At 52.1% G+C, this 27,594-nt stretch overlaps 2 protein-coding genes across 8 annotated transcripts; one reads left to right on the top strand and one right to left on the bottom strand.

Moving 5' to 3' along the window:
• Positions 1-64: 64 nt before the first annotated feature.
• On the top strand, positions 65-4,055 carry si:dkeyp-69e1.8 (uncharacterized protein LOC100001340 homolog). Of its 2 annotated transcripts, XM_055510817.1 has the most exons (4): positions 65-632; positions 884-1,029; positions 1,217-1,574; positions 1,615-4,055. In XM_055510817.1, the coding sequence occupies exons 1-4, from the start codon at positions 617-619 to the stop codon at positions 2,085-2,087; spliced, it is 993 nt and encodes a 330-aa protein (XP_055366792.1). In that variant the 5' UTR covers positions 65-616; the 3' UTR covers positions 2,088-4,055. The 2 variants fall into 2 exon arrangements, with proteins under 2 accessions (XP_055366792.1, XP_055366791.1); XM_055510816.1 differs by having other exon boundaries at positions 1,217-4,055.
• On the bottom strand, positions 1,940-27,230 carry foxd7 (forkhead box D7). 6 transcript variants are annotated; one of them, XR_003786599.3, is made up of 4 exons: positions 19,774-27,230; positions 19,435-19,702; positions 19,199-19,313; positions 1,940-2,049 (listed from the first exon to the last, which is right to left on the bottom strand). XR_003786599.3 is itself a non-coding variant. In XM_055510818.1 (4 exons), the coding sequence occupies exon 4, from the start codon at positions 17,346-17,348 to the stop codon at positions 16,410-16,412; it is 939 nt and encodes a 312-aa protein (XP_055366793.1). In that variant the 5' UTR covers positions 17,349-18,943; positions 19,199-19,313; positions 19,435-19,702; positions 19,774-27,225; the 3' UTR covers positions 14,569-16,409. The 6 variants fall into 6 exon arrangements, 3 of the variants coding, with proteins under 3 accessions (XP_055366793.1, XP_055366794.1, XP_055366795.1); XR_008695344.1 differs by lacking the exon at positions 1,940-2,049 and adding an exon at positions 2,417-3,380; XR_008695345.1 differs by lacking the exon at positions 1,940-2,049 and adding an exon at positions 2,417-3,380 and having other exon boundaries at positions 19,559-19,702; positions 19,774-27,229.
• Positions 27,231-27,594: the final 364 nt, after the last annotated feature.

Genomic DNA, 27,594 nt, shown 5'->3' with positions numbered 1-27,594 from the left:
TGTCCAGTACTTTAGTAAGTCCTGCAATCCTCCAAACTACTAAAGTATAAAGTACAGGCTCTAGATTCTTTGAATGTCCAACAGGTACTGCACTAAGATGACTTCAAATGTGACGCAGTAAAAACAGCAACTGGTGAATTGACATAAAAAGGGAACGTGCCCTATATTAGAAAGAAATACTGTAATTGAACTCACTACTGTATATTTACACTTTTAAAAATACAATAACTTAATAAATGCGCTTTAAAAGTACGGTTTATCAGATACAGTCTACGTTTCCAGAGCACAGTATTTATATTCTTTAGTTGTATATTTTATGATGACGAGACGTGTATTACTGTATTATTATTACTGTTCTGCTTGTGAACGTTACATAAGTTCTGGTGTCTGTAGGTCCGTGAACGCACCACTTCTACTTAAACATCTCGTTAGAACTTAAAAACCTCCGAACCGTGGCTGGACTTTTACGAACTAGTCCACTATTACAGCACTGCAGTACAAGCAGCACTGGGCTGGGCTCCAGAACCACGAGCTGGGCTGGGCTCCAGAACCCAGGACTGGGCCGGTCCCGTGGAACCAGGAAGTGTTTTTATCCGCGAGACAACGCTGAGGAGAGATGTCTTCACACGCAGGTAAAGTCCTAAATCACCTGTATGTATCATTAATCGCCCGAGACCGAGTTCGGTTGGTTCGGTGAGTTCGGTTGGTTCGGTGTTTGTCTGGTTTGAACACAAACTGGTAAACGGAGGCGGCGGCTGTTAGCGACGCTGCACAAGCTGCTGCAGCACAAAGTGTGGAACAAGCGGTTCAACACAACGAACAGAACCTCTCAGCACAACTTTGACGTCTTCTCTGTGTCTTGGTTCTTGTTCCTGGCGAGCAGAGCTGAGGCTGGTGGTGCTGGGCCGGACCGGGGCAGGGAAACGTTCGGCCGTGTGCGCCATCCTGGGCCTGGACTCCGAGCAGGACGCGGACGGTCCCGGTCCACAGGAGAGCCGCAAACACCGCGGCCAGGCGGCAGGCAGACAGGTGGGGTCCAGTAGCACCACACTGGTTCTGGATGGGTCGCTCTGTACACATGACGTCACACAGTGATGTGCGGGTTTGAGCGGCTGTGTTGGTCTCCGGAGCCTCGTTCACAGCCACAGGGCCGTTCCTTCCCGTGATCAACACATCAACGACGTTCTAACCGGCCTCCTGTCGCCCGCTCCCGCAGGTGGCCGTGGTGTCCGGGCCGCCCTGGTTCGGCTCGGGCTGCGACCCGCAGCAGCGGAGGAGGCACCTGTCGGCGCTGGTGGCGCTGTCCAGCCCCGGGCCCCACGCCTTCCTGCTGTGCGTCCCCGTCAACCGGCCGGCCGACGAGGAGGCCGAGGCGCTGGCCGTTCTGGGCCGCCTGTTCGGCGCCTCGGCCGTCAGCAAACACACCGTGGTTCTGTTCACGCACACCGAGGAGCTGGAGGAGGACGAGCAGCTGGACGACTACCTCGCCGCCTGGCGCCACGACCTTCAGGAGCTGCTGCAGAGGTGCGGCGGGCGCCACCACACGCTGGAGGCGCGGGCCGGGGCGCCGGGGGCCAGGGCGCCGGGGGCCGGGGCGCCGGGGGCCGGGGCGCCGGGCCGGGGCGGTGGAGGAGCTGCTGGAGAAGGTGGAGCGGGCGCTGCAGGAGAGCGGGGAGCCGCACCTCCGCTGCCTGCTGTACCAGCAGACGGAGCAGCGGGTGAGAGAGAAGCAGGTGGAGCTGGCGAGGGGCAAAGCGGGGGGCGCCGCCACGGAGGAGCTCCCGGAGCAGCTCCTGGAGGAGGTCCGGGACGAGGCGGAGAGGAGCGTGGGCGACCTGGACCTGGACGTGGACGCCATCTTCCCCTCCGGCGCCGCGGGCCCCGCGGGCGAGCCCTCGCTCGCCCGCCGCCTGTGGGGGCTGCTGACGGGGTGGACGCAGTGGCTGCCCACGCTGGTGAGGAGGGAGTCGCTGCTGGGGGCGCTGGTGGGCCTGTTTGTGGGGGGGCCCTTTGGGGGGGTGGTGGGGGCCACGGTGGGCTCCGTGGCCACTGAGGTGGGGAGAAGGAAGACGGAGAAAACCAAATGAGCCCAGTCGCTTCACTGCATCGCAGCAAACAGAGTCAGCTGCTTCACCGACGAGCTGTTACACTAAGATACGATCTGTAAATACGACTACGTTGCTAATGTCCTCGTTCTGAGAAACACGAGGCTGGAAGTAATCTGGGGCCTCAGCTGATCAAACTGTCAGTGTAGCAGAGTGTGAATTTGTTTTGTTTTGTTTTGTTTTGTTTTGTTTTGTTTTGTTTTGTTTTGTTTTGTTTTGTTTTGTTTTGTTTTGTTTTGTTTTGTTTTGCTATGTTTTGTTTTGTTTTGTTTTGTTTTGTTTTGTTTTGTTTTGTTTTGTTTTGTTTAGGCTTGGTTTGTTTAGGTTTGGTTTGGTTTGTTTTGTTTTGTTTTGTTTTGTTTAGGTTTGGTTTGTTTTGGTTCGGTTCGGTTTCAGCTTTTCCTTTTTTACCACTGATGATACAAATTAAATAAGAGCAGACTAAGAACGCGTCAATGTATTATATATAAGTTGTAGAAATGATTTTGCTTTGACTTTAGTTATAAAGCTTTGGTTAATGCAGCTTTAGACAAAAGCTAAAATGTTTACACTGAGGAAGTACTTTGATCATTTGCTTAATAAAAGTGCCAGTAAGTAAAAGTACAAACAGTAAAATTTAATCTTTATTACAGATAAATTACCTCACCACTTTAACGTCCCAGCAGCTTGTTTTTACTCAGTATTTGTTGTTTGAGAAAATGTTTATAATTAGAATAAGTATATGTTTTATGATTTAGTCTTCGTATTCATCCAGTAGACGTGGATTAAAAGAAGAAAGGGACGATGAAGCACGGACTAAACTCTTCCCACTCGGATCCTGTAACTTCTGAAGCTACCGACTGAAGCCTCCAGCAGGTGGAGACGTGAGCCTAAAAGGTTCAACTCAGTAAGAAACGCTGCTGTTTCCTTCAGTGTCATCAGCTCACGGACTTTCAGCTGGTAACAAGGTCAAAGGTCAAACGTCCTCGTAGCAGGATGAGGCGATGGTTGCATGAACCTGGATTCCTCCGCACTCAATGGCAGCTCGGGTCTGTGACACTGATGTAATTGACACTGCCAAACGCGTCAGTCAGAACCCGTCCTCACATCGCTCTCCGCCTCGGGAACAGCTGGGCGTTTCCGAGTGTGGGTGGTCCGGTCGGGAGAGAGAGGGAGAATTAGCCCGTCTCTCATGTTTCCCAAAAAAGAGAGAGTGAGAATCAGCGTAGGAGAGAGCGAGGCGGAGAACGCGCTCTGGGACCACATCTGTCCTCCAGATGTGGCCTCCACAGTTGTCTGAAACAGGAAAAAAGGTTTTAAAGTAAAGGAAAATTGGTGCTAAACAGTTTTTTATTGTTAGGGATTACGCATCCAGTCCAGACTAGAGCTTAGAGAGCCAGGATCCGCTGCCTTCTCTCTTTAATAAAGCGACACCACAAGCCTTGAAGTCCAAGTGTATGAAGGAACACCTGTCCAAATATTATTCAGTCCTGGTGGATCCACATCACGGAGAAGAGAGCAGCTACAGAGCCAGAGGAAGATGATGGAGGGGAAGATGTTTTTACAGGAAACAAACACAAATCAGTCTGCAGCCGGCCGGAGGAGACCAAGGAGGAGATGGAAGACGACGAGGAGAGGAAGGAGGAGAGGAAGGAGGAGACAAAGGAGGCGACAAGGAGACAGAGGAGATTAAGAAGGAGACAAAGGAGGCGACAAGGACACTGAGATGACGAAGACAGGAGACGAAGGAGAAGATGGAAGAAGACGAGGAGACGAACGAGGAGACAAGGACACACAGAAGACGAACGAGGAGACAGGAGACAAACGAGGAGACAGAGGAGATGAAGGAGGAGACTGAGTTTGGCATGAAACAAACAAGTGATTGACAAATTAAGTTACAACACATTTTAATTGAATATTATTTTGTGCTGGGTGAAGTAAACAAACACTACATGTTTTTCATGACACGGACACTGAGGCGTCTCCTTTTTCCCCGATCTGTTCTGTTTTTATGAGTTAAGATAAAAAAAAAACTCACCAAATGCATTAGTTCAACCTATCCTAGAATAACCAGTGTAAAATTATACTATGATGTCAAATATAATACTGTTTTAATTTTATTATGACACACATTATAAATGACTTTAATTTTATTATTATTAGACATTTTCTAACAAGTTACTGTAATGTTACTGTTTGCACATTTAAAAACATAGTAATACAATAATAATATAACAGTCATATGATAATAATTCATATATTTTATATATACTATATATAATATTTTATATATTTAATTTTTTTAATGAATACAATAATTTTACTTTACTTTTAATTCATTTATGAATTTTAAAATGATTCATTCTCATTTCTGGAGCTTAAACCATTCAGATCAAACCACGTCTGCATCAACTACAGGAGGCGAACAAAAGAAGAAGCTGAACGAACTGGAGGCCGCTCCAATGGGCCGGACCCGAACCGACTGGGCCCGGCTCCGGCCGTGGACGGGTTCTGGGTGGGGTTTTCGCCGGCTGCCTCATCTGCCTGTTTAAAGGAGAGATCCCAAATGTGGTCGCCACATTTGTGTCCTTTATTCTCATTCTTACAACCTTAACACACGTTTTGTCACTTGGAACCAAACGCGCATTTGGACTTAACCAGAACCCCATGAAGGAGAGTCAGATGACACCAAATGAGATCCAGCGAGCGGCCGAGCAGAACGGAACCATTGTGCCGGCAGATAGCGGCGTGTGCCGCCGCTGCAGCCTTTGACGGCTCCAGGAGGCGGCTTCAGTCAGAGCAGACGAGCTGCGGTGCCGGTGTTGGATTCCTCCGAGCTCCGTAATTGATGAATGCTGTGCTGCGCATTAAGTGACATGCGCCGTTGGCTGTAAGTGGGTGCGATGATTGGGGCCCGTTTGAAGCCGGGGCCGTGAGCCGTGTGTGAACCGGCAGCAGAGCCTCCTGCTCTGTAAAGGACACCGACCTGTGGTTTGGTCTCACACAAACAAACGCACACCCGGTGCTGCTCGTGTGGGGGAGGTGGCGGCCTAATGCGAGGCAGGCCCGACCCGGCTCCCTCTCCTCCACATCTTAATCCGCCTGCCGCCACATGAATGGGAGGCGGAGAGGGGCCGCCTGGCTGCTGCCACAGACGTCAAACGTCACTCGGGCCCATGTGCCGTCACGCGGCCTGTGATGGGCTCCGCCGCCGAATCAAAGCCGAAGCTGAGACCGGAGCCATGTCTGACACAGATACCGGATCAGCCTGGCACTGATCATGCGCTGCTCTGAGAGCTGACCCGCGACTCCAGAGCCGCAGCAGAACACTCGAAATGGGAGCCTGTTCCTGTAAAGCCCGAGCCCGGGTCCGAACCCAGAACACGCTGCTTGCTCACGGCCTTGAGGTGACGCGGAGGCGCGAGGCCCCTGATCCCGCCGGGCCCCACGGCCGCCGGGCCCCTGATCCCGCCGGGCCCCTGATCCCGCCGGGCCCCACGGCCGCCGGGCCCCACGGCCGCCGGGCCCCTGATCCCGCCGTTCCCCTTATCCCTCCTGCCCCACGCCCCGGGCCCCTTCCCCCCGCCTTCCCCTGCCTCCTCCCCTCTTCCCGCCTTGCCCCACTTCCGTCCTGTCCCCTTCTCCCTCCTCCCCTTATCCCGCCTGTCCCCCCCCCCCCCTTCCGTCCTCCCCTTCCTCACTTTCCCCTCCTTCCTCCCTCCTTTCCCTCTCCCCTCCTTTCCCCACTTCCTCCTTTCCCCTTATCCCTCCTTGCCCCTGATCCCGCCGGGCCCGTGGCAGACCTGCCCTTCAATCTCCTGCAATGAGAGCCAGGCGCCGGTGCTCAGGGGAACCTCTGGGTCGGGCTGCGGTCCCTTTGAAAGCCGGCGTCTGCAGCAGCGAACAGGACGAGCAGCACGGAGGAGGAGGATGAAGATGTGCAGCTGCAGCGGCGCCGATCCGCCCGCGTGGAAACGCCCAGGCTGACGTCTGTCCGTCATCAGCAGCAGACACATCGACCATGTGAAGACGAGTCGCAGAGACGACCTTCGGCCCCACGGACGCTCCTGTCGCCATAGCAACCACTCTGACTGAACCCAGAGTGACTGGCCCATCGTTCTGATCCAGACTCATCCGTTAGCCAGCGCTGGCAGGCGCTCCGTTTATTAGAGCCCAGCAGAACCTGCCAAGGTCAAGTCAAGGTCGCGTCAGGACATGAAGTTCTCAGTGATGCTGTGATCAAAGAATGATCCATCACACTCTCGTTCTCAATGTGTTTCAGCTGGTGCTCTGTTTTGACGGTTGTGGCGGCTTTGATCCTCGACCCACAACAGATACTAGGTGGAGAAACGCAGGATCACAGCAGCTCTGGGTTCATGCAGACGATGGAGACATCCGTCACTGGCAGCAGACGACTGACGGGCCTTTAAAGGAACCGCCACATCCAGATCCTGCAGCTTTTCCCTCCAGTCTGCTTCACACATGTCCCACTTCACGGCTCGTCTCTCTCTGGTCCCAGCTCGGTTCTTCCCGTGGCACCGGTTTTTAATAGCGGAGCAGTGGGCGCTCTGGCCTGGGTCTGCTGGTTCTGCTGGTTCTGCTGGCTCTGCTGGTTCTGCTGGTTCCGTCGGGTCTGCTGGTTCTGCTGGCTCAGCTGGTTCCGTCGGGTCTGCTGGTTCTGCTGGTACCGCTGGGTCTGCTGGTTCTGCTGGTTCTGCTGGGTCAGCTGGTTCCGTCGGGTCTGCTGGTTCTGCTGGCTCAGCTGGTTCCGTCGGGTCTGCTGGTTCTGCTGGTACCGCTGGGTCCGCTGGTTCTGCTGGGTCTGCTGGTTCTGCTGGGTCAGCTGGTTCCGTCGGGTCTGCTGGTTCTGCTGGTTCCGCTGGTTCTGCTGGTTCCGCTGGCTCCGCTACCTGAACAACGCGAGGTGACAGGTGCAGCGTGACCCTAAAGCTCAAGGTTCTGGTTCCGATTCGGTGCCGTATCATCAGTTCACCGCGTTTCCACATCCTCGAGGGTCTGATGTGTTCAGATTAAAGCGTCAATGTTTTTTCAATCTAAATTCCAGGATTACTTCATTGTGCTCCAGTCACAGCCAACATGTGAACGCACCATCATTAACCGACAGGAGCTCCAGCAGGACTGAGGAGGAATGAATCCACACATTCACGTCTGATAATTAACGGATGCGATGACTCAGGCCTGTTTGTTTAAGCAGGAAGCCGGTGTCGTGTGGAAGCAGGGTGGTCCGGGCCGAGGTCCGAGGTGAAAGACTGTCACAACAACACGATCCCACAAAATGAGAGCAGGACCCCGAGCCGAGCGCCGGCCCATCGTCTGCGGGGCTTCAGGTGCAGAACTCTGCTGGTTCCAATTAGCGAGGCTTGGGTCCAAACGGCGACTCTGTGCTGCTCCTCGCTCGGCTCTGCTCTGACCTCCCGCCTGGATCACATAAATCCCCCTCCTTTATGGCTGGTGTCACCGGCCGCGCCCTCCCCCGACTGCAGCCCGTCCTGTTAATGTCCATATAAAAGCCTCCTGCTTTTACTCCTCAGGTCGCTCTGCTGAAGCCAGTGTTATTTTTCCAGGGCCAGAGATCAGCTGCAGCGAAGCCGAACGGGACCCGAGGTCACGCTGGCATCGAGGGTCACATCTGTTCAAATAAATGTGCCCCGAGCCATCAGCAGAACAAACACACACACGAGGAGCGGCGCTAAACGGATCAGGCGGGTACGGAGTCCGTTTGCTTTCATGCGCAATAAACTTTAAACTTCACTAAAAAGTTACTTTGTGTATTTGAGCCACACGTTACATTTGACCTTGTCAGCTGCTCGCTATAGAGTAGTTTCACTTAGATTACTGAACAAAATCCTATTGGGCTTATGTGGATAATCAGTTGCCATAGTTACTGGAACCTCATCACTAATAGTGGTAAACAGTCAAATGAAGCGGAGCAGAAAGTATCAGTCGAGTGTCGTAATGTCACATTCCAGCCTCTGGCACCTGTCACGCTTCATACATACCTTACAGCCGCGAGGAGCTCGTCCTCCCTGAGAGCCCATGCTGCGTCAGCCCAGCGTCTCCAGGCATCTCCAGGCCTCTCCAGGCGTCCTCAGGCATCTCCAGGCACCTCCAGGCCTCTCCAGGCGTCTCCAGGCACCTCCAGGCCTCTCCAGGCCTCTCCAGGCCTCTCCAGGCATCTCCAGGCACCTCCAGGCCTCTCCAGGCGTCTCCAGGCACCTCCAGGCATCTCCAGGCCTCTCCAGGCGTCCTCAGGCACCTCCAGGCACCTCCAGGCCTCTCCAGGCGTCTCCAGGTGCCTCCAGGCCTCTCCAGGCCTCTCCAGGCCTCTCCAGGCGTCTCCAGGCACCTCCAGGCCTCTCCAGGCCTCTCCAGGCGTCTCCAGGCGTCTCCAGGCGCCTCAGGTCCTCGCTCACCCCTTCACGCGTAGAGGAGCAGGGCAGGATTTTACACAAGAAGGCACAACGCTTGGAGCAGTTTAAAGCTTCTGCTTTGGAGAGAAGCGATAGAGGAGGAGGTGAAGCAGATGGAGGAGGATCCGTGAAGCCTCCTCCACCGAGACGTGAACGTAAACACAGCCGTGACCTCTGTCCTGACCTCAGTTCATCAACTCTCACTTTTACGCAGTGAATCACCAAGAAGCAGTTTAAAGCACATTTTCACCATCTTGGAGTTTTATTTCAAACACGTCGTGTGAATTTTATAACTTTAACCTTTTTCTGTTTAACTTTATCAAAGCTCAGATGGAGGCTCGCTGACTCCCTCCTACGTTTTGGGAGCAGCGTTTCTGTCTTGGCGTCCAGATGTTTGGCCCGGCGGCAGCGGCGGAGGCCTCGGTGAAGCCGGGACCTGGATCTCCAGCGTGGACTGGAATGCTGACCCTCCATCCATCTCCATCAGCGGAGGCGCGTTTGTTTGACTTGAGATGTGTTGTGTTTTCTCTTCCCCACACCTGCAGCTTCCTCTGGACCGTCCTCCGCCTCCTCCCTGGGATTCTCCCCACTCTCGCTGATCAATGGCTGTAAGTTGGAAAAACAGTGGCCCAGCTGCTGCCGCCGCTCCCTCAGGGCTGCATGTGAAGGAAGAGCTGCATTCGACTCATACCGAGTTTAGGGAAACATTTGAATGTGGAGGAGCCGTGAAACGAACCGGGCTCCTGTCTCCTCGGCTGATGGAGCGTCTCTGTGGGAGTTAACTGCTGCAGCAGCGCCCAGAGACGCTCGGCAAACGCTGCTTTGCTGCAGGTCTCGACTCTGAATCCATCAGCGGCCTCATGAGTCGCCCTCATCAGTCAAAGGCGCTCAGCAAGTTGTAGCGTCTGATTCTGTGGGGCCGCCCCGACGGATCACCCTGGGCTCAGCACCACGGGCCCAAGTGTCTCAAGCTGTTCCAGACGCCTGACAACAGCCACGTTTATTTATTGAGCAGCAGTTACCGCTCCCCCGAGTGATACAGACTTTATGTAGAACTGCTCCACGTTTTTTTCTCTCCTCCTCCTCCTCTGACGCGTTTAAACGCTTCTTAAGTGTTTAAACACTCGGGTTATGACGTGCTGTTGTGGAAGTGAAAAACCATGTGGGACGAAAGAAGGAAAAACATCCATGTGGGCTTTTCAAAAAACGAGGACGAGACCAGGGCGAGGAAGTTAATCAAAGTGAACCAGCACCACTCTGGAGGCCCGGGACGCCCCGGAGGCCCTGGGTCCTCGGTTCTGGGTAAGACGTCACATTTCATCAGTTACTTCCTGTTGGACCTCCATGAACACACCTCAGTCATTCACAGACACTGGTCCTCGTTAGCTCCTTAAGCTAACACGTAGCCGGTGTAAAACCACCGGGACCCAGCAGGCAGATGTTAAAGGCGATGGCGTCCGAGACGTGTCCACCTTCTGGACGTGGCTCAATCCCAGCATGCTAGGATGGACATTATTTCAACATGTGGATACTCGGCACTGACACATTCATCAAACGTTCATTTGACACGCCAGCTGCATCCAAACCCTGTAAAGTCTGTAAAATTAACGCGTGGTTTCAGTCCTTCGTGTTGCTGTAGTGAATCCGTCTGATCCAGTCTGAACCCTCCCTCCGGAAGGTGACGCTGCTGGTTTTTAGTTTCTGTCATGGCTGTTGTTTGTTTAGCTGTTGAGCTGCTGTGTGTTACAGGACTCAGCTCTATTTATATCAGTTGTGTAACGATCATTAGGCGGCCTCTGACGGAGTACGGGTCTAATGAATCGTGCGGCTCATGTCCTCATGCTACATGTGAAGTTCGACCTGTCAGGATAAGTAGATGCTGAAGGTTTGGGCTGTTTAGCTGCAGTATATGAAGCTACATGTAGCGATGCTAATGCCGGCAGATATGACTCAGGTGAACACCCAACCTCGTGACTGACAGATTTACTCTAATATACCAACCTGCTAGCATAATTAGCATTAACTAGAGCACAGCCCCAGGAGATAACAACAGTTTGTAACCCAACATTGGTCTTTATTTGCTACTAAGTTTTGTGTAAACATTTCACACCTGAGGGATTATTTCTAAACCAGCCTCTCTTTGACTCTCTGCTAAAATATTCTGCATTTTTCATAACAAATCACTTAAACTATAATGAACAATGAACAAATGACCATCAGCATTTTCCTCCAGGACTCAAATGGCATTAGACGCAGCTACAGGACTGTCTGGATCCAAACCAGCAACCGAACTAAGTGTGGTGATTAGAACACGAGTGTTTTCAAGGGCTAAACATCATTTCATTGAAGAACCATAATTATTGGGGCTCACATTACCCAGCAGGCATTGCAGAGCAGTCTTCTGCCCTTTGAGGCTCATCGTGTTTTGCTGTTTTTCCTTCGCACTGATTGAATTTAGTCTCTCTCTCCTAGTTTCACAGGACGCCTTCAACTCTGCAGCTTTTTCAAATTTGGGGCTTGCGACACTCAGCCAAAAGCCGCAAATTACCCCCCTCTAGCAGCAGCGAATTAGGAACAATTTTGTGTTAGCTATAAAAAAAGAGAGAGAGCGAAGAGCGAGGGGAAAATATAGCTTACACCAGGGACCACCAACAGAGGCGGCCTGGGATGAGCGGCTCGCTGGCCTCGGTTTGGGTGGCAGGGCGGCGCTGGAAAGCAGAGCAATCAATCCCGTCGTATCACAACAGCCATTAGCAAACACAAAGGCCTGAATTAGTGGATTTGTTGCAGTTGCAGGATGTTTGCAGGCCTGAGAGGCGGCTTAGCGCTTCCCTGAGCACACGCAGGCCTGCAGAGGCTGAACCGGGCCTGCTGGGCTGGTCCTGGGGCTCCGCCGCCGGGGACACCGATCCGTCCAAGCCCCGGGATTCTTCAGTCGGCCTCTCGAGGAGGGTGGGATTTTTGATTTCCTCTCAGTGCGGTTGGTCCTCAACGCAGCACATTAATGTGAAAAGCAGCTTTTTTTCTAGTTCCTTACGAAGCGTGAGCTCGGGCAGAACCACCTCAGCTGCCAAACTGTGTTTTTCCCATTCTGGCACCCTTCCCTGGCCCTTTTAAAATCCATGTCCAAGTTGTAATATGCCGCTGCAGCGAGGAGAGAAAACCAAACGTAATGAGGGAGACGGAGCGAGAGGCAGCCGGGTCGGCTTCCAGCTCTAGGGTCCGGCGGAGAGGGGGTCTGTCGGTTCTGAGGGTTCAGACTCGCACCGAGCGCCAGGCTGGGCTTTAACCTGCCCCTCTCTGACACATCTGGGCCCAGATGTTAATTGCGCTTCCTGCTGCCATTGTGATTAGACGGACCGGGTTCAGGTCGTTGTTTGGGAGGCTAATGGATCTCATTTAGAGCAGTAAGTGGTTGAGGGGCTGCTGTGGGTGACATCACAGCGCTGCCTGGAGAGAACGGGCCTGGCCCGTTCTGCTCATGGATTTATTTACACAGGGAGACAGAGGATGCAGCTCCACAGCACAGAACCTCACAGTTCTGAATTCTTCTCATTAGTTATATTATTGAAACGAGCTTCTGGTTGTTGGAGAAGCCGTGTCTGTGGCCATCAGAACCAATCCCCAGCGTGTCATAAACCAGCGCTTTGTGCTTGGGTCTGTCGGTATGTCACCAACACTTTACCTGGACCAGAACCACATCGCCGACTTTCCCTCTACGTTAATCACAACCTGCTTCGTATCTTTGTGTTGAAGCTGGAATCAGCCCGAGTCTCATTCAATTGCTATAAACATGAAACTCCCCATCGTCCAATGAGTAACACAGCGACGTCAGCGCGGCCTCACTTTAAAAGTCGTGAGCTGATGATGAGTTCAGCCGGGACCCCCAGCTGCACGTCGTCCTCTGCCTCCGTCCCAGAGCGTGGCTGAGGTGTGAGATCATTCTCCTTGTGGGTGGTTCCTGCTATATGTCACTGTCATGTGTTGGCACCGCGGTGAAGGGGGGTCCGCTCCAACAACACGCACCCCGCTTCACCACCCTCAGCGTAATAAATTCTAGGGCACGAGGCTGGAGAGGGGCGCGTTTTACTGGGCTTGGCAGGATAACACACGGCCCGGTGAGGGGGGGGGGGAGATTTATAATTGAACAACTCCCTGAAGCAGGGCAGCGGGAATCGACCCTGCCAGCAAAAGCAAAGGCCAAAAAACCAGGAACGCTCAGCTGTGATGGGAGGAAAGATGCAGGAACCACCAGCAGCTTCAGCACCGACACACCGAACACGACCCAGTCAGAACCGACAGGTTACAGCAACAAGAACAATACGAACCGCTCACTAGCTTCACTAGAACTGATACCAACAGTCATCTGTACAGTGCTGGTACTAAACCCAGGCCCAAAGAGCCTCTGACAGAAACCCAGTGGTCACATATGAAGAACAGCAGCACTGGATCCATTTAACCTGCGGATGAGTCCACACACAGAACTGACTGACTCTGGATTTGTTTCTGATCAGGCCCAGCTGATCATAAAAAACACCAGCAGGGGGTCAAACAGAACCACAGCGACTGGGTCGAGTTACCTCGGTTCTGCCTGGGCCGGACTGGGTCCGAGAATCGTAGCCCACCTCAAACTCACATTACAGCATAAAACAACATCTGAGAAGAGTCCAGTCTTTTCAGAACCTCTGAAAAAGTGGTTAATTTCCCACCATGCACTGCTCTACCAGCTAGTTTTCCTTGGCCTTTGTGAGCAGAGATCCAAAGCGTGGTGCCGCGGCACCGTTCGGCACCGCCCGGCCTCCGAGCAGTGGACTGGGCTTTCCCAAAGAACCGAGCTGCACATCAGAGCGGAGACGTGAGTTATGATCCGTCAGGAGGGAGCGGAACCGAGGCTGCTGTGACGGGTCGCCACACAAACCTACATTCACCAGGTGATAAATCATTTCAATAGGACCGAAGGTCCAAGTGGAAACACGAGGGCCTGGTTTCACACTGATTAGACGGCGAGTCACAAGTGTAAATCCCAGAAACAAGAACGCAAACAGAAATGTCTGGACGCCTGTTATTAAAGCTTTTAGTCCTGATGCAAGTGGAGAATTAATAAACCATGACGCACCAAGGAAAAAGCCGTGTGGCAGCAAACAGGGGCGGCTTGTACCTCCTGGAAAACCGACGCACACGCGATCCAGCAGCGAGCGAGGCTTCGTGGCCAGTCAGCAATTATCACTCCAGCTCTTCGTCCGACTCAGACGAGCAGTCAGCAACAGTTAGAACCAGTCAGCAAATGTCCACAAGGACCAACAACAGTTAGAAACAGTCTGCAAATGTCCACAAGGACCAACAACAGTTAGAAACAGTTAGAACCAGTCAGCAAATGTCCACAAGGACCAACAACAGTCAGCAACAGTCAGCAACAGTTAGAACCAGTCAGCAAATGTCCACAAGGACCAACAACAGTTAGAAACAGTCTGCAAATGTCCACAAGGACCAACAACAGTTAGAAACAGTTAGAACCAGTCAGCAAATGTCCACAAGGACCAACAACAGTCAGCAACAGTCAGCAACAGTTAGAACCAGTCAGCAAATGTCCACAAGGACCAACAACAGTCAGCAACAGTCAGCAACAGTTAGAACCAGTCAGCAAATGTCCACAAGGACCAACAACAGTCAGCAACAGTCAGCAACAGTTAGAACCAGTCAGCAAATGTCCACAAGGACCAACAACAGTCAGCAACAGTTAGAACCAGTCAGCAAATGTCCACAAGGACCAACAACAGTTAGAAACAGTCTGCAAATGTCCACAAGGACCAACAACAGTTAGAAACAGTTAGAACCAGTCAGCAAATGTCCACAAGGACCAACAACAGTCAGCAACAGTTAGAACCAGTCAGCAAATGTCCACAAGGACCAACAACATTCAGCGACAGTCCAAAACGACCAACAACAGTCAGCAACAGTCAGCAACAGTTAGAAACAGTCAGCAAATGTCCGCAAGGACCAACAACCGTCAGCAACAATTAGAAACAGTCAGCAAATGTCTGCAAGGACCAACAACAGTCAGCAACAGTCAGCAACAGTTAGAACCAGTCAGCAAATGTCCACAAGGACCAACAACCGTCAGCAACAATTAGAAACAGTCAGCAAATGTCTGCAAGGACCGACAACAGTCAGCGACAGTCCAAAACGACCAACAACAGTCAGCAACAGTCAACAACATCCAGCAACAATGATAGATGATCAGTATTGGCCAACTATGGTTATCAACACTTAGCAACAGTCTGCAATGACTAACAACAGTCATCAACGGCCATCAACATTCAGCAACAATCATATATGATCAGTAACGGTCAGATACAGTCATCAACAGTTATCAGCGCAAACGGCTGCTTTGTCCTGATTCCACCTGTGAAGACAAACTCCTCCTGTTCCTCCTAAACCTTTCATTGATCATCACCGGTGAAGCAAAGTCAAACCTGATGCTCTGCTGCAGCTGTTTTGAGGTGAATGTTCTGAATCTAATGCAAAAAGAGCAAGAACAGACTGAACAGAATCTCAGGCCCAAAAACTAAAGACTATTGACTTCTTCTGCTTCCAACAGCGACTCAGCATCAGGTTCTAATCCTGGTATTTGTTTCAGCCCCAGATCAAGTCCAGCATATGCAGCATCTAAACCAGACTCAGGTCAAATGATCCTGAATTATTTGAGCTGGATTAATTGACTGGATGTTTACTGGGTGATGTTAAAGACTGAGGAAGGTTTAGATGAGAAATGTTTAACCAGCATCTGACATCCACAGAATTCATATTATATTATATTATATTATATTATATTATATTATATTATATTATATTATATTATATTATATTATATTATATTATATTATATTATATTATATTATATTATTAATACTTTCTTAGAAACAATTACGCTTATTTTGAATCTGCAACAGTGTGTCCGTGAATGTATTTGAATTTTTTTTTTTTTAAACAGAGAACTGAGAATTTATAATTATTTATATCAGTTCACATGAGACTAAATGTTTGGTTCGTGTGTGACATTTCAATTATTTTTTTTTTAAATGTCACAATCAAAAGCTCAGCTTTGAATTTAGGACATTTATTAAGAAATTAAAAGGCATAAAATTTAATTAAAAATGACGAACAATGTATTTTCGATGAAAATGCAATTACAATTATATACATAATAATATGCACGCGGGTCTGCGCAGAGATGAAAGTATGAAAGTCATTATTTCAGTGAATACCAGAGGATTAAAACACGCCGTAGAAAGTTTCAATCACTTCAAATAAATAACATATTAACAAAACGTATTTATTAAAAATACAAACCCATAATATAACCAGATGTTTTGTATGTTGTACTTTTACTATGTTAATTTGTGTTTTGTAAAATTCGCTGTCTAATCTGTTTTTTTTTCAACATATTTTATCAAGACTTTTTTTATTTATCATTTACCTACGTTTGATTTTATTACATTTATATTTAAATTACGATTAGTTTTATGAATCCCAGTTTTGGTTTAAAGCAGAAATAACCATTAAGACAGAAAACAAACTGTGATGAAGGTGATCCAGTAAATAAAGGTTTATCTTCCCAACGTCTCTGCAGGAAACCAAACTAAATACCAGGTTTAAATAGTCACTTTTATTTCTTTCCATAAAAAGAGGCTACTGTTGGAAAAACGGCATTTAAATATTTATACAAAAAATTGTAATTCAGGATCCAAATGTCAAAAAGGCGCGTGTGAAAGGATTTTGGCCACAAAAGGAGGATGAGGCGAGTTTTCTACATTCCTTGAAGCGGATGCGTCCGTGGCTTCAGTTTCATCGTCTGTGTTACCTGAGAAAAGTGAGTCCAGAGTCCGGGTCCCGATCACTCGGCATTGCTGCTCCTGTGTTTGAGCAGCTCCACGCTGCCGCGTGGACTCTGGACTTTCTGGTACTGCTGGTGCAAACCGAGGAGGTGCGGGGACGCAGCCGGGTGGAAGAGCGCCGGCGGCGCGTAGGCGGCGCCGGAGCCCAGAGGAGCCGGGAACGGGGAGCACTGCGCCGGGGAGAAGGCTTCCGCGCCGGGCTGCGTCTGCAGGAAGGCCTTGGCCGTGAGCGCGCCGCGGGAGAAGAAGCTGGACAGCGCCGGCAGGATGCTGCTGACAGGTCCCACGCACGGCGACGCGTGGGGGTGGAGCTGCGGGTACAGCTCCGGGCACGCGCCGGCCAGCGGCAGCTGCAGCGCCGCGGCGCCCAGCCCGTAGGCGCCGGGGAAGCCGCGGAGCGCGCCGGGCTCCAGGTGCGGCTCCTTCAGAGCGTCCAGGCGAAAGTGCTGCCGCTTGAAGCGCTTCCTCCGCCGCAGGAAGCTCCCGTTCTCGAACATGTCCGAGGAGTTGGGGTCCAGCGTCCAGTAGTTGCCCTTCCCGGGGTTGCCGGGCTCCCGGGGCATCTTCACGAAGCAGTCGTTGAGCGACAGGTTGTGCCTGATCGAGTTCTGCCACGCCGGGAACTTGTCCCGGTAGTAAACGAAGCGGCGGCTGATGAAGTCGCAGATCTCGCTGAGGGTGAGCCGCTTCTTGGGGCTCTGCAGGATGGCCATGGTTATCAGCGCGATGTACGAGTACGGCGGCTTCGCGGACGCGGGCCCCTGGCTCCTAGCGGGCGCCGCCGCGGGGCCGGAGGCGTCCTGCTCTCGGCTCGGGCCGCTGGACGTCTCCGCGCTGCGCGCCTCGTCCGATGGAGGTTCCTCCTCTGCTCCGTCCTTCAGTCCTTCCCCTACGACGTCGATAACGAAATCCTCCATGATCTCCAGACCCAGGGTCATAGTCCGCAGGTAGAGCCGAGCCCGCCTGTCAGCAGGTGGGAAGTGGGGGACTTCTCCTTGACGCGAGGAGCACACGTTTACGCGCGACCCATGTCCATAAAAACTGACTCCGAGCTCGAACCTGCTCTCACTGCTCGAGACTCCGACTCTCCGGATCACAAAACATCCGTGACGGAAAGCTTAATTCTGTTGCCTTCGGCGCTAAAGACCGGCCCACGAGCGGCTGTGCGTAAAGCGCGACGTGTGAGCGCCCTCGGAGACGTCCAGCATCATCTTCAATCTCAGCCGCGTTCTTGTGGGTCGGGTGGGTGTGATGTCACGGCGAGCCACGAGGAACAGCGTCCTGACCAATGAGAAGGACGCAGAGGGACGCTCTCATCAGCAGCGCGGCGCCGGAGACGACGGCGGAACGCGTTGAGCAGGTTGAATGAAAACGTGTGAATGAGATAAAGTCAGTGAGCGGGCGAAGGGCTTTAATCCAGGATGCAGCCAGCCGGTGATTTATTTTCGTATTTAATAACGTTTCCTAACGAATAAGCGGTGATGGAGACGGCGATAAACACACTCATCATTTGTCTTTTCTTTAAATCGACCACTGAAGGGGAAAATCCCCAAACGCTCGAGGCAGCGACTTAAGCCCTAATCCGCTCGAAGGCTCCTGCAGCCGCTCTTGACGCGCACACTCGACGCACAATTACAGTTTGCAGACGTGCAAACAGTGAATCAAAGCGCAATAACTGATTTTGTGCTGCAGCGAAAATACCCATTTGTCGCCTGCGCCGCTTTCGGGGCTTCTCTGAATCAACTGGTGACAATTAGTCCGTCTGCTGATTTTACAGACGCTGTCCTCGAGGCGTTGATTCCATCACGCGAGCTGGAGATTTGATCCGCACACGACCTGAGATCTCTGAGGCCCGAGCGTTCGGCTCTCGGTTTGAGCTCCGCGCTCCATGACTCCGTGATTATCGTCTGAGCGCAGGACGCGGATCTGGATCAAAGTCAAGACTCTCACGCGCTGACATGAAAGTGAAGCGAGCGGAGCAGGACGCGCTCGGTGCCGTCGGGGGCCTCTGGTTGTTTGTGTTTAATGATGGAACCCTTTGCTGGGATTCCCACATTTCCTGCCTCTAATCGTATTGATGCCCCGGGGCAGAGCGGACTGGGCCCGGACTGGGTGGGCTGTACGGTACCAGCAAAGCTGCACATGATTTCTCAAATGCATCACGTATGACTTGAGATTGGAAACAGGCCCGTGCGCGCTGTGTGGTTTCAACAAGGCGAGAGCAGGAGCATCAGATCCCGAGAGGCTGCAGGACTGGCAGCGAGGGTGGTCATCTGACACCGAGCCCGTCCTGGGCTCAGAACGGCTCAGAGGCCGGTGATGGACGGAACCTCGGCCCCGATGGACACAACACAGCTGGAGCCTGACGCTCATTTACAGACACGGCCTTCAGTTTTTATTTCTTATTATTTCACAGGAACTGTCGTCGTAAAAGCTCCGCAACCTTAATTCTGGGCCTCAGGTGGTTCGGTTCTGTTCTATTTATAAAATAGTTGAAATATGGAATCGTTTAAAACGACGAAGCGTCTTTAACCTGATGAGACAGAACACGAACAAAAACCCAGTGGAAAAGAAGTCAGCCCCACACCCACAAACACACACACACACACACAAACACACACACACACACACACACACACACACACACACACACACACACACACACAAACACACACACAAACACACACACACACACACACACACAAACACACACACACACACACACACACACACACACACACACACACACACACTATTATTGCGTAACATGAGAAATAAATACACAAACCTATTCAACCTGTTGTCTGCGTCTGAGCATCTGATGACGTCATCTCCCTCTGATCTATACTGGTCTTTGTGCGTACTGGACTCGGTCCGGACTCACTGTGAATGTGTGGCGACACCTGGTGTTGTAAAAATGAAACACACAAAGATGCAGATGGTGACGAATCATTATCTGTATAAACATCATAGAAATGTATTGTATGTATGTAATGTATTTCCTTTTTTTAATTCTACATTTACTTATTTAGTTCTCGTCTCTGGCGGTTGGTTCGATGGTTACTACAGGTCCAACTAAAACGCCTGAATTCTGTCCCAGTTTACAGTTTGGGGCCCGAGAAGGACGAGAGCGTCTCAAGGGTCTGACCTCGTGGGTGGAGGATGGTTCGAGGTCCAGTGGACGTGGGTCCATGCGGGTCGGTGAAGGTCAGAGACGCGGTTCCAGCAGGGGGCGCTGTTGGACCAGGAACAGAGCGGCTCGTCTGCAGTGGAACCGCCGCTGTCCAAAGAACTGAACATGTAGGAAAAGTGTTGTTTGGGGGTTTGATTTAAACAACGTGTTAACAGCGACCTCAAACAGACCTGAGCAACATCCTGGTCCTGGTTATTTGCTGAGTGTTTCTGTGGTTTGAATGGTCAAAGTGACTAAAGGCTTCTTTCAGTCGTTTACACATGAAGCTTGTTTCTGCTGGGATTCGTCCTCCTTCATCTTCCATCCTGTCACACGTGACTCTCATGCATCACACAAGCCTTATCTTCAAGATGGGGGCGTGATGAGGAGTGGGCCAGTGAATAGACCCGTCCCGCCGTGTCTTCAGATCACTGTGTGAGACCTGCTGCTGCAACACACGTCTCAACAAGTGGTTCCGTCACATGCTTTGACCCTCGGCCCCTCGGCAGCAGCTGCTGCCTGGACCCCCGGGGTCGCGACCCCTGGGTGCGTGTTTGGAGGTGAGGCCCGGTTCTGCACGCGTTCACCAGCTTGAGTCTGTTTTTTACTTCCTCCCAACGACAGCTTTAAGCACCTCATTCGATCGTGTGACTCATTCATGCTGGTGCAGTGAATGCAGCTGATGCTGAAGCTTCAGCTGTGACGCTGGACACGTTCCTCCAGCACAAAGCACCTGCTCTGGTTCCTAGAACCTCAGACTTCTTAAACTGAGCAGCGACCCAAAGTGAAAGTCTGACTGGAGCCTGAGGCGAAACCCCGACGGGTTCAGACAAGCAAACGCTGGTGACAGGAACCGTTGATTCAAAGGAAAACGCTTCTCGACACTCGGCTTCAGGGATGGATTCCATTCATAGGTTCCATTCGTGTGTGTGGGAAAAGGGTGAACCCGAGATACTGCAGCTATGAGGCTCATGACGACGAGCCAAGACAAACAGCAGAACTCCCCTCTGAGCGGTGGCTCCATGAGGCGTTCGCTGGCGGTCGGCCGCGCTGGAACCAGTTCTCCCGGCCTGATGAAACCCGGAGAACTGGTTCAAAGCCGAGCTCTGATGACGACAGAGCAGCAAAGCCGTCTCCAAACACCTGGCGTGAACCGAGCTGAGGACAGAACCAGGACCAGCCCGTGTCCCCCGGCTCCGTCGCTACTTCTCTCCAGTTTTTCAGCATCAACGGCTTTTCTCAATTCTTTCTTTGTGCCTGGTTTTAAGCCCCAGACGTCTAAGAGGAGTCATGTGAGCTCCGAGTGTGCGTGGCCACAGGTCACGGACATGCTGGTGCGTTCGTGGTCCCTCAGGACAAACGGCCGCCAGCTGAGCAACCAGAGGGATGGCTCGGTCTGATCGGACCCGGCCGGTTTCAGGGGTCAGAGGTGCCGTTGCGTCCTCGCTGCCTCCACGTCGCCACGTTCCACGCTGCCACTGCAGCGGCTGCAGCCTCGTCGCCCTGTTATTTTCCCCTCCCATTGTGTGGGTCCGTGACCTCCCTCCCACGCAACCGCTGAAGGGAGGCGCCCGCTCCACAACCCCCGTGTCTGCAGGGGCCGTGGGCCGCATCCCACAGCTCACATGAAAGGCAGCTTATCGAGGCCGATCCGCTGTTCTCCATCTGGACTCCTGGGAGTCGTCGGGCAGAACAGGGTCGCGCTGCACTTCACTCAGATCTGGGCTCGTTTCCCTTTAGCTTTAGCTTAAACAGCAGCAGCTGCGTTTAGGAAAACGCTGCCGCTTCCCGTGGGATCTCCTTCAGACCATCAGACCCTGGCGCCGCCGAGGCCATGCTGGACCTGTGGCTCAGGAGGAGAAAGCAGTCATTCAGATGTCACAGTTAATGTCTTAATTCATTAAAGCCTCTGAAGTTGTTCCTGTTTGAGTTTATTGTGTTTTCTGATAAATGAGACAAATTAGATTTTCACATTCAAGTTTTACCATCAAACATCAAACTGTTAAAGCTGCTGAAGCAGTGACGTGTTTCTGTCACAGGGAAACAAACATCATCGTAACAGCTGTGAGGCTCAGAACCTCACGGACAATCCAGTCCTCAAAGGTTCTGGTTCGGTTGCTGATAAGAAGAAGTAAAAGCTTTCTAGAGTTTAGCCTCAGGAGACACTGATTCCTGCTGACTGAGCCTAAACTGTTGGCTCAATATTCTATTCAATTTATATTTCAGACGAAGACCAAACCCATAGAGTCAGTTTACAGGCAGGAAGTACCACCAAAATAAAAGGCTGCAACAAACCACAGACCTACAGCATCTGCTGCAGAGGCAAAAGCTCGGCTCAGTGATTTTATCAACAAGCAAAACAAAATGCCATCAGTTAGAAAAAACTGTCTCCAGTTCTAACGTTCTGTTTTCACTCACGTCTGAGCTACGTCAGGTAAAAACCGGGACCACTGATGATCCACACGCTGACAAACCTGACCAGGTTCAGCACCGGTCATCAGCTTTGTTTGGATCCGTTCGACGACGTTTCTCACAGACATGTTAGAGAAAAACTGCCAGTAAATAAATACACATGTAGAATCTTAATGTTTAGTCTTAGTTTAATAGTTTCTTAGAAAAACAAATCACACAAACTAAAGTGTTTTAACTTTTGGGCCTAAGACGTTTTGTTTATGTTCTTTGTTGGTGTTCTGTCAATGTCTTTACACGTGCTGGGACCTGCTGGGTCCTGCTGGGACCTGCTGGTGTTCTGCTGGGACCTACTGGGTCCTCCAGGGACCTGCTGGGACCTGCTGGATTCTGCTGGGACCTGCTGGGACCTGCTAGGACCTACTGGGACCACCTGGGACCGGGACCGGGATCCACCCCTGGACGGACGGTACCGGGTTTATTTGTCTTCAGTCTCAGCAGGAACCTCTTCTAACAGCTCCAACATCCTGAAGCACTAAAAGGTGATCTGAGCTCCTCCAGGAAGTAGTCAGAGCCCTTCACGCCACAGACGAGCCTATAGACGAGGCATAATGACAAATGGAAGCCTCCTATTTATTTACAATGTACAAAGAAAATCTATTTGGACATTAAGTTTGAAATTTACAATAACAAAGTTCAACAAGAGGACTTCCAGTATTTAAACCAAGTGGAGGCATGATTTAGTATCAGCTGGTTCCACTTCCAGTTTGATCTCCTGTAACATGTGTTGCAGGTTTCTGAAGCCCAGTCGGGTCTGTGTGCGTCCAGCGAGCCTCGCTGATCCAGGATCAGGCCAGACTGCGGGTCCTCATGTAACGCTGACACACTCCGGGCTGCGCGTCTCACAACACAACAGCGGCACCAGAGCCGAGACACGTCACACGTTGACAAGAGGAAAATGTCCCAGCGTCAGCGCTGCCACCGTCAGACACAAACCACACACGCAGCAGCTCGTCTGTCGCCAGGCCATGAGAATTGTGGCTGAAAGCTGCGTTGTGACTGAATGCGAAACAGTAATCTGGGTCAAACCTCAGGTTTTGTGCCCCCATGTTGCAGCTGCTCCCCGAACAAACGGCCCCCGGTGCATCAGCCCTTCTTCATGCAGTAAGTGTCACTAACGCGTTCCTGGTCCTGGGGCTGTGGTGCTGGAGTGCAGCGGAGCCTCTGGGCCGAAGCTGGGCCCGTTCAGCGCCGGCTCCAGGTGCAGCTGGTGGCGAGGGTTAAACTGGGCCACGTTGGAGCTGCTGAAGGTTGATCTCAAACACAAAGTGTTGAAACCTCCACAAACACGGAGCTCAACGTAATAAATATGAAGCCAAAGTCTGAGACAGTCTCCTGTCACTGTGAATCAGAACACCCCGTGTGCAGCTACTGAAGGTCTGGGTTCGACTCGGTTCTGTGTCTCGCTGTCTGGTCTCATGGGCTGTGCTTCATTTAAGTTAATCTGAGCCCAGCGTTGCTGACGGACACTTTCTCATCTTATCAGGAATCGGGCTCTGCTTCGCAGCTCCAGCAGGACGCGGCCCCGGCCTGAAGCTCCGCGGGCTCAGAACCGCTCAGGTGCGATCCGCCGGGACAGAACCAAGCCGTGATGATGGAAGCGGCACCAGCGGGTTCAGAGTCACGTCGCGTTAACACAAGGTGAGTTTGATGCAAACAAACCACGGAACTGAATACTCAGAGCTGGTTTGTAAATCACACAGATGGAGTCGCCAAACCGAGCAGAACCGCGCGCAGGATGGAGCTGACGCCACCAGTCGTGACTTTCTGCTCGACTGATCCATTCAGCGGCTTTGCCTTTAATTTGACTACATGCATATTTTAAACTGCGGGTTCTTCCCACCTGAGGCGTAACCAGCTGTTCTGGGCCTGTGGCTGAGGACAGAACCGTACAAAGAGTCAAGACAGAGCAGAGAGCCCACAGACACGCCTCGGAGCCCAGCGGTTCTGGTTCTGTTTTCCTCTGGTGCTGCAGCTCTGAGCTCATCCAAACACCCAGAGCCTCCGTGACCCACGGTCCCCAAACGTCTCATGAGGCAGCAGCTGCGTCTCCAGTGGACGAGCGCTCAGAGGGCAGAGGTGACGAAGACGAGCTGAGTAAGGACCCTCTTCCTGTTTGGGCCCGGTTTCCCAGGGGGTGGCGGCTCTGGACCGTTAACATGTTGAGCTGTGGAGCCAGCTTCCCTCTGGGACAATGACAGGATGTGAGTGTTCGATGACAAGTGAGATAAGAGTGGGGGAGGAGCAGAGCAAGGCCGACCGGGCCGGTCCGTTACCATGGCTCTGGGTCATCACTGCATGAACAGCAGTCAATACTCAGTCACGTAGCCTAAAACAGCTGACTGTCGGTCAGTGACCTCCAGAATCAGCTGCCGTCTCCTCTGACCCGACCCGGCCCAGTCACCGAGCAGCACACAAATAGCTGAGGCACAGCTGAAGGCGAGGAGCCCGGCGCTTCCTGCTGCCGTGACGTAAATCGAACCGCTCCAACTGTTCCAGAGTTCACTGACTCACCAACACTTTCCCATCACTCCACACCGAGCGGTTCTGGTTCTAACGGACTCAGCTCGTTTACACTGTGAGCTGCTAAACTCTGACTCAGCACCACGAGCAGACACGGAATGGAACAAAGTAAAAGCGAGAACGTCAGGAGCTGGATGCTCCGGGAACAAGTAGGTTCTGTCTGACCAGAGGTTAGAAAAGGAAACAAGCAGCAGTTCTGTGCAGTTCTGATCCGTTTAGACGCCTCGGCCTGTGGTTTGGTGGGTGTTACTGGGTCTGTAAGTACCGGCCCGCTTTCCTGTGCAACCAGAGGAAACCAGGGCCAGCGACGCCATGTGTTTCCTGAGCAAACAGGTATTTGATGTGCTCCCACAGCTCCCATCAAGGCCTCGGACCGTCCCTGTGACAATGGGCTGAGGAATCCTGGCTCAGAGAAGCGTCTGAGCGTCTGGACACGCGAGGCTTCACTCAGAGGAACAAAGCTCGGCACCAGCGCAGACCTGCGCTCTCATTGTTCACAGGAATGTGGTCGTTGACGGCGTCTGAGCAGGTAAAACATCACCAGGAAGAGGCCGATCCTGCTCCAAGCCTCCGCCACCGGGCCTTTGGATGACTCAGCATTCAGGAAGCGCCCACGCCATTCCAGCTCTAAGTAACGACTTCCTGTCAAAGTGCTTACTTCTGTTTTATGTCCTCACTCCGACGGTCCAGCGTCCATGTGGGAGATAAACAGCGCGGCGCCAGAAGCACAGGTCAGTGAAAAACATGACTAGCACCAAGTCTGATCGAAGATGAGGCCGCAGGTCCGATCTGAGCCAAACCAGGTCAGAGGTGGAGGGGAACCCGGCTTAGTCTGAGGTTCTGGCTCATCACCACCAGCGAGTGTCTTTGGGTTATTTGACTTGAACCTTGCACAGTGAAGCCTCTGTGGTTCACCACCCGTCGCTGTTCACACAAACCAGTCAAGCCTGAAGCAGGAGGTCCGGCTTCAGGCAGAAGCTGGCGGCGCTCATTTGCATCTGAGCCTTTAATTCTAGATGGGAAATGAAGAACATGAGACAGACAGTAACCATAGCAACCAGCGAGGCTGCATCAGGGTCAGTCCTTCATGCATGTGGTGGAGTGAGTGTTTGAACGTCCGAGGCCTCGAACGCTGCCGTCAAACAGTCTCACGTTTTCTAAGCAGCGAACACACGAACGCAGCCCCGGTGTGAAGCTGAACACCTGCTCCGCCCGGCGGCCCAGAGGAACCGGCGGCGTGGTTCTGCCCCGTGGACCCGCTGAGGAGCCGCCTGCTGGGCCCAGACAGACCTCACGAGGTCTGAACACGAGCGGAGCCACACACCGGACTCCGGTCCGGTCTGGGTTCCTCCTGGGCTCTGCTTGGGTTCTTCCAGAGTTGGGGTTCTGTTGAACTGCAGCTTGACTCAAACGGTGGAATGTTCCTGTAAACGGAGCCCAGAGTGAAAGTGGTTCGTCTGCACGTGACTTCGCTGCTCAGGAGGAAGTGCGCTGACGGTTCTGGAGCAACCATCCGGATGATGGAGCCCGTTCATCAGTGAAGTCACTCTCTGAGCTGGGAGGAAACTCAGCTGCTGCATTTGTTTGTGGGGAATTTCTAGAGGAGACGCGTTTTCTCTAAAAGCTCGTCGGACCTGTGTCGCGTTTCCTCTCATTTACAGAAACACAAGTGCTAAACCACAGGCAGAACTGGGCCACCCTCAGACTGAGCCGCCGCTTCCTGGGGAAATCCCCCGTCACAGCTCAGCTCGCTGGAGCAAGGCTGCCTCATGGAAGCTTCAGGGCGTCTGAGAGCTCCAGTACCAGAGGAAGGAGGTTATTTATAAACCCAGACAGAAAAAAGGAAGAAAATAAAAAGAAACCCACACAGGTTTCACTCACAGCACATAAACAGGAAGTCGTCAAACGTATGAACTCAAGGATGATGGTGGTGGCGTCAATTGTCATCATCACTGACTGGGATCCAGAGTTCAAGTAGAAGCAGACTAATAAATAGATCAGGCAAACGTTAATAAACTGTCGGGATGTGACTTCGTCCCGTCGCGTTCAGCATTAACCAGTCCTGTACTGGTTCCCATTGCAGACACGGAGCAGCGTCCCAGTAAGTGGGTCAAACAGAGCTGAATGTGGAGGAAGCTCCGTGTGGAACATGGTCCTGGGAGAACCGTGACCTTTGACCTCTGATGCCGTGCCTGCACGAAGCAGCTCCATGTGCTGTCCACGCAGGTTCTGTTTGACCCGCCGCTCCGTCCGTCCCAGTAAAACCACCACAGCGATGTTTATGTGACTCAGCGAGACCATCGGGAAGAGGAGATAATTGATACAAGATGCAAAAACCGGCGCTGATTCCCAGAAAGACCTGACGAAAACAGCAGAGTTTCACAGGCCGGTACTTTGACAGAACCAGCGGTTCTGAATGTATGCTGAATAAAACACCTCCTCACTCGTAATGAACACGAGACCAGCGTGAAGCACGACAAGTCTGTTCCACCAAAGCGTCCAGACGAGTTCCAGCTTTCAGGCAACAGACAGAGCAAAGTCAGCCTCAGCCTCAGCTTCAGCCTCAGCCTCAGCTTTAGCTTTAGCTTCAGCTTCAGTCTCATCCTCAGCCTCAGCCTCAGCCTCAGCTTTAGCTTTAGCTTTAGCTTCAGCTTCAGTCTCATCCTCAGCTTCAGCCTCAGCCTCAGCTTTAGCTTTAGCCAGCCTCAGCCTCAGCTTTAGCTTTATCTTTAGCTTCAGCTTCAGTCTCATCCTCAGCTTCAGCCTCAGCCTAAGCTTCAGCCTCAGCCTCAGCCTCAGACTCAGCGTCAGCCTCAGCTTCAGTCTCATCCTCAGCCTCAGACTCAGCTTCAGCTTCAGCTTCAGCCTCAGCCTCAGCCTCAGCCTCAGCTTCAGCCTCAGCCTCAGCTTCAGCCTCAGCCTCAGCCTCAGCCTCAGCTTCAGTCTCATCCTCAGCCTCAGCCTCAGCCTCAGCTTTAGCTTCAGCTTCAGTCTCATCCTCAGCTTCAGCCTCAGCCTCA

The sequence above is a fragment of the Betta splendens genome, chromosome 8, assembly GCF_900634795.4.
Source record: "Betta splendens chromosome 8, fBetSpl5.4, whole genome shotgun sequence".
NCBI classification, from domain to species: domain Eukaryota; kingdom Metazoa; phylum Chordata; class Actinopteri; order Anabantiformes; family Osphronemidae; genus Betta; species Betta splendens.
The sequence above is the reverse complement of the archived record's forward strand: the minus strand, read 5'-3'. Positions and strand labels throughout refer to the sequence as shown.

What these genes read in the sequence shown, in the direction of transcription:
- si:dkeyp-69e1.8 (XM_055510816.1), top strand. An exon ending in GCCAGGCGGCAGGCAGACAG is followed by an intron (nt 1,030 to 1,216) that starts GTGGGGTCCAGT and finishes CCGCTCCCGCAG; the next exon opens with GTGGCCGTGGTGTCCGGGCC.
- foxd7 (XM_055510818.1), bottom strand. Translation starts at nt 17,348, where the DNA reads ATGACCCTGGGTCTGGAGATCATGGAGGATTTCGTTATCGACGTCGTA.